General features: G+C 45.2%; 1 protein-coding gene across 1 annotated transcript; it reads right to left on the bottom strand.

Annotated features, from left to right (window-relative positions):
- Positions 1–2,020: 2,020 nt before the first annotated feature.
- On the bottom strand, positions 2,021–2,375 carry LOC107973617 (small ribosomal subunit protein uS10-like; the record flags this gene model as incomplete). The annotated part of the gene is made up of 1 exon (XM_054678310.1): positions 2,021–2,375. A coding segment is annotated over one exon (354 nt), but the record flags the coding sequence as incomplete, so codon positions are not given.
- Positions 2,376–4,037: the final 1,662 nt, after the last annotated feature.

The raw sequence follows: 4,037 nt of genomic DNA on the forward strand, positions 1-4,037 counted from the left end.
AGAAGGTAACCTGCTTGTCATTAAGATTAAGCTAGGAAGAGTCAGGAAGAAGATAGAATAGAAAGAAAGAAAGACTAGTCCTTTGTTAGTGTGGAGAACTGTGGAAAGCAGAGAGAGAGGGAAATGAACTGGTGAAGGTTGTCCTAATCTCCCCTCCCCCAACTCTTCTGAGTTTGGCCCAGGTAGGGAAAGGGGCACAAGGGAAGCAAAGTTAACTCCAAAGGCAGAGTGGGGGCCACTATTAAAAAGACTCCTCATGAACTCGAAAGACGGGGCTCTGTGTGTGGCATGCTCCCATACAAACCTAGGGACCAAGCCCACCCCTAGGTAGGTCAGACATGGTCAGTCAGAGCGAGGTAGAGAGGACTCAGAAAGAGCAAGCCTCTCTGCTTATCAGAGGCAGGTAAAGCCAGGGCTGGATGAAAGGCCAACCAAACTTCAAAGGGATCTCTAGCACCAGGGGAAACTGAAATGAGGGCAGGTCAGCCAGAGCACACAACAGGACTTTAACCAGACCCAGTGAGACCAACCACAGGTCACACCCACTCAAGCAATCACCCCAGGGCAAGCAGTACCAAATGAGAAGGAGATAATTGGCTGGAGGAGAGCCAAGGCAAGCAGGGAACTGTGGCTGAGGACACCACCTCCTCCCCACCAACATGAGGTTGCATAGACCTCAGCCCTTCCCCAGGACTCTAGGCAAGCCAAAGAGGAAGAGCCTGAGAGCCTCAGTAATTTTTTTTTTTTTTTTTCAGACAGAGTTTCACTTTGCCACCCAGGTTGGAGTGCAGTGGTACAATCTAGGTTCACTGCAGCCTCAACCTCCCGGATTCAAGCTATCCTCCTGCCTCAGTCCCCACAAGTAGCTGGGACTACAAGTTCACACCACCACTCCCAGCTAATTTTTGTGTTTTTTGTAGTGATGGCATTTTGCCATGCTGCCCAGGCTGGTCTCCAATTCCTGAGCTCAAGCCATCTGCCCATCTTGGCCTCCCAGAGTGCTGGGATTTCAGGCATGAGCCACCATGCCTGGCCTAGCCTCAGCTTTTTTTCGTTTTTGTATTGTTTGGTTTTAGCCTCACCATTTTTATCCAAAGGAGGCAGAACAAGCATTCAAATGGATTAAATTACTGACTGGGACTACATTTTAAACCAGTCATTTAGTTAACGTTATTCCCCCTTCTAACTAGAACGTAAATGTCTGTGAGGGAAGACGGAATAGGATAGACTAAATAAATTCAATTTTCTGCACATCCAAGTTGCAATGTAGGTCAAATTTTGCAATTTCATCATACATTCTTTTTTTGAGCTCATGCAAAAAGAGAATCTGAGCACAAAACATAGTTGTTGACTAGCAGAACTTCCAACGGAATGAATTCTTTGAAAAAGCAGGAATATTCATCTAATGAGGCCTGGCTTTAGTGGGGAGGGTCAGTGTAAAGTAGGAAAAAGAAGAGAGGGAACTGACCGTGGCAAGGGTTTTGTCTATTTTGTTCACTGCTCTAATGGCAGTACATGGAGCATAGTAGATGCTCCATAAATATGCGTTAAATGAATGAGTAAATGAACATTTGTTGACTATCATCTATCTTGGGCCAGACATTAAAAAATATAATTCTATTTATTTATTTATTGAGACAGAGTCTCACTCTGTCACCCAGGCTGGAGTGCAGTGGCACGATCTCAGCAAACTGCAACCTCCACCTCCCAGGTTCAAGCAATTCTCCTGCCTCAGCCTCCCAAGTAGCTGGGACTACAGGTGCATGCCACCATACCCGGCTAATTTTTTGTTTTTTTTTTAGTAGAGATGGGGTTTCACCATGTTAGCCAGGATGGTCTTGATCTCCTGACCTCATGAGTCGCCTGCCTAGGCCTCCCAAAGTGCTGGGATTACAGGCATGAGCCACTGCACCTGGCCAAATATAATCCTATTTAAATCACACAACAGTCTTTGAAGTTAGTATTATTATCATTATTTTATTTTTTTAACAACTTGTAATCAATTTATTAAAATGGCTTACTTAAGCATCTGCAATGGTGCCTTCCACCTCAACTCCTGGCTCAATACTGATGGAAGTAACCTGCTTAACAATCTCAGAAGGACTGTGCCAGTCAATGAGTCGCTTGTGGATTCTCATCCCGAAGCAATCCCATGTCTTAGAACATTCACAAGGAGTTTTTCTTGTAGTGATTCTCAAAGTCTTGGTAGGCATTCGAACTGGTCCTTTCACTTTGAGATTCTTTTCCTTTGCTCCTCTGATCAAGTCAGCACACACCTTCTCCAGGGATTTTACTTTGCGGCTTGTTACAGTGATTCGAATTTGGTGAATTGCCACCTCTGGCTCCACGGGTGTGTTTCCGGAATTCTTTTTTTTTTTTTTTTTTTTTTTTTTTTTTTTTTTTTTTTTGAGATGGAGTCTCGCTCTGTCCGCCAGGCTGGAATGCAGTGGCGTGATCTCGGCTCACTGCGAGCTCCGCCCCCCGGGTTCACGCCATTCTCCTGCCTCAGCCTCCTGCGTAGCTGGGACTACAAGCACCTGCCACACCATGCCCGGCTAATTTTTTTTTTTTTTTTTTTTTTTTTTTAGTAGAGACGGGGTTTCACCGTGTTAGCCAGGATGGTCTCGATCTCCTGACCTTGTGATCTGTCCACCTCGGCCTCCCAAAGTGCCCGGTATTCTTAAAAGCCATGGCTGCTGCGCGGCTTCCTGACCGACTGTTCCTCACAAGAGCGAACAGTGGTGAGTCAGGAGCAGGAGCTGGCAGATCAGCGATTCTTTTTTTTTTTTTTTTTTTTTGAGACTGAGTCTCACTCTATCACCCAGGCTGGAGTGCAGTGGCGTGATCACGGCTCACTGCAACCTCTGCCTCCCAGGTTCAAGCTATTCTTCTGCCTCAGCCTCCCAAATAGCTGGGATTACAGGCATATGCCACCACACCCGACTAATTTTTTGTATTTTTAGTAGAGACAGAGTTTCGCCATGTTGGCCAGGCTGGTCTCGAACTCCTGACCTTAAGGGATCTGCCCACCTCGGCCTCCCAAAGTGCTAGGATTACAGGTGTGAGCCACCACGCCAGCCTATCACTATTTTACAAAGAAATGAACTGCATTTCAGCTAGGTTGAATAACTTCTCCAGGGCCACATACCTAGTGTGCGGTAGAGACAGAACTCAAACACAGGCCAAACTGACTACTCTGACTTAATATATTTCCTCGTATGCGGGGAAAAATCTTCATATACTAGAAATTCCATTGATATTTCTCCATTCTGCTTTATATTACAAGAAAGATCCTGATGTTCGTTGGGTGACCAGAGTCCCACTGCAAAAACGATTCTTCCTGGCTGGGTGCTGTGGCTCACACTTGTAATCCTAGCACTTTGGGAGACAGGCAGATCATTTGAGCTCAAAATTTCAAGACCAGCGTGGACAACATGGCAAGACCACATCGCTACAAAAAAAAAAAAAAATTAGCCGGGCATGGTGGTGCCCACTAAGCCCCAGCTACCTGGGAGACTGAGATGGGAAGATCGCTTCAGCCCAGGAGGCAGAGTTGCAGTGAGCCAAGATCACACTACTGCACTCCAGCCTGGGTGACAGAGCCAGACCCTGTCTCAAAAACAACAACAACAACAACAACAACAGTAAAAATCTCCATGATTCTTCTTGTTCATCACACCACGAAGGTAGCACTGATATTACAGCATTTGTTATATATCTATGTTGAAAAGCTAATAATTTTCTGGCTAGAAAGAAATCACAGGAAAGTAGAAAGAAGTGTGTAGGAGACCACAGTGCAATCCCAGAAAAAGGAAAAGAAATTTTTAAAAGGGAAATCGTAACCCTAATCTGGACTTTAGCTGAAATAAGCATTTTTAATGTCAAAAGACCCCTTGAGCTTGGTGTAATCAAAATAAACAACAACATGGGCCAAATTGCACAAAAATAAGTTCTTTCTTGGGTTTCCAGTGACGTTACCGACCACACAAAACTCCACCGTCTACTGAAATTATAGCCTGTGATTTTATCCTCTGGTG

This window comes from Pan troglodytes, chromosome 1 (assembly GCF_028858775.2).
Source record: "Pan troglodytes isolate AG18354 chromosome 1, NHGRI_mPanTro3-v2.0_pri, whole genome shotgun sequence".
NCBI lineage: Eukaryota > Metazoa > Chordata > Mammalia > Primates > Hominidae > Pan > Pan troglodytes.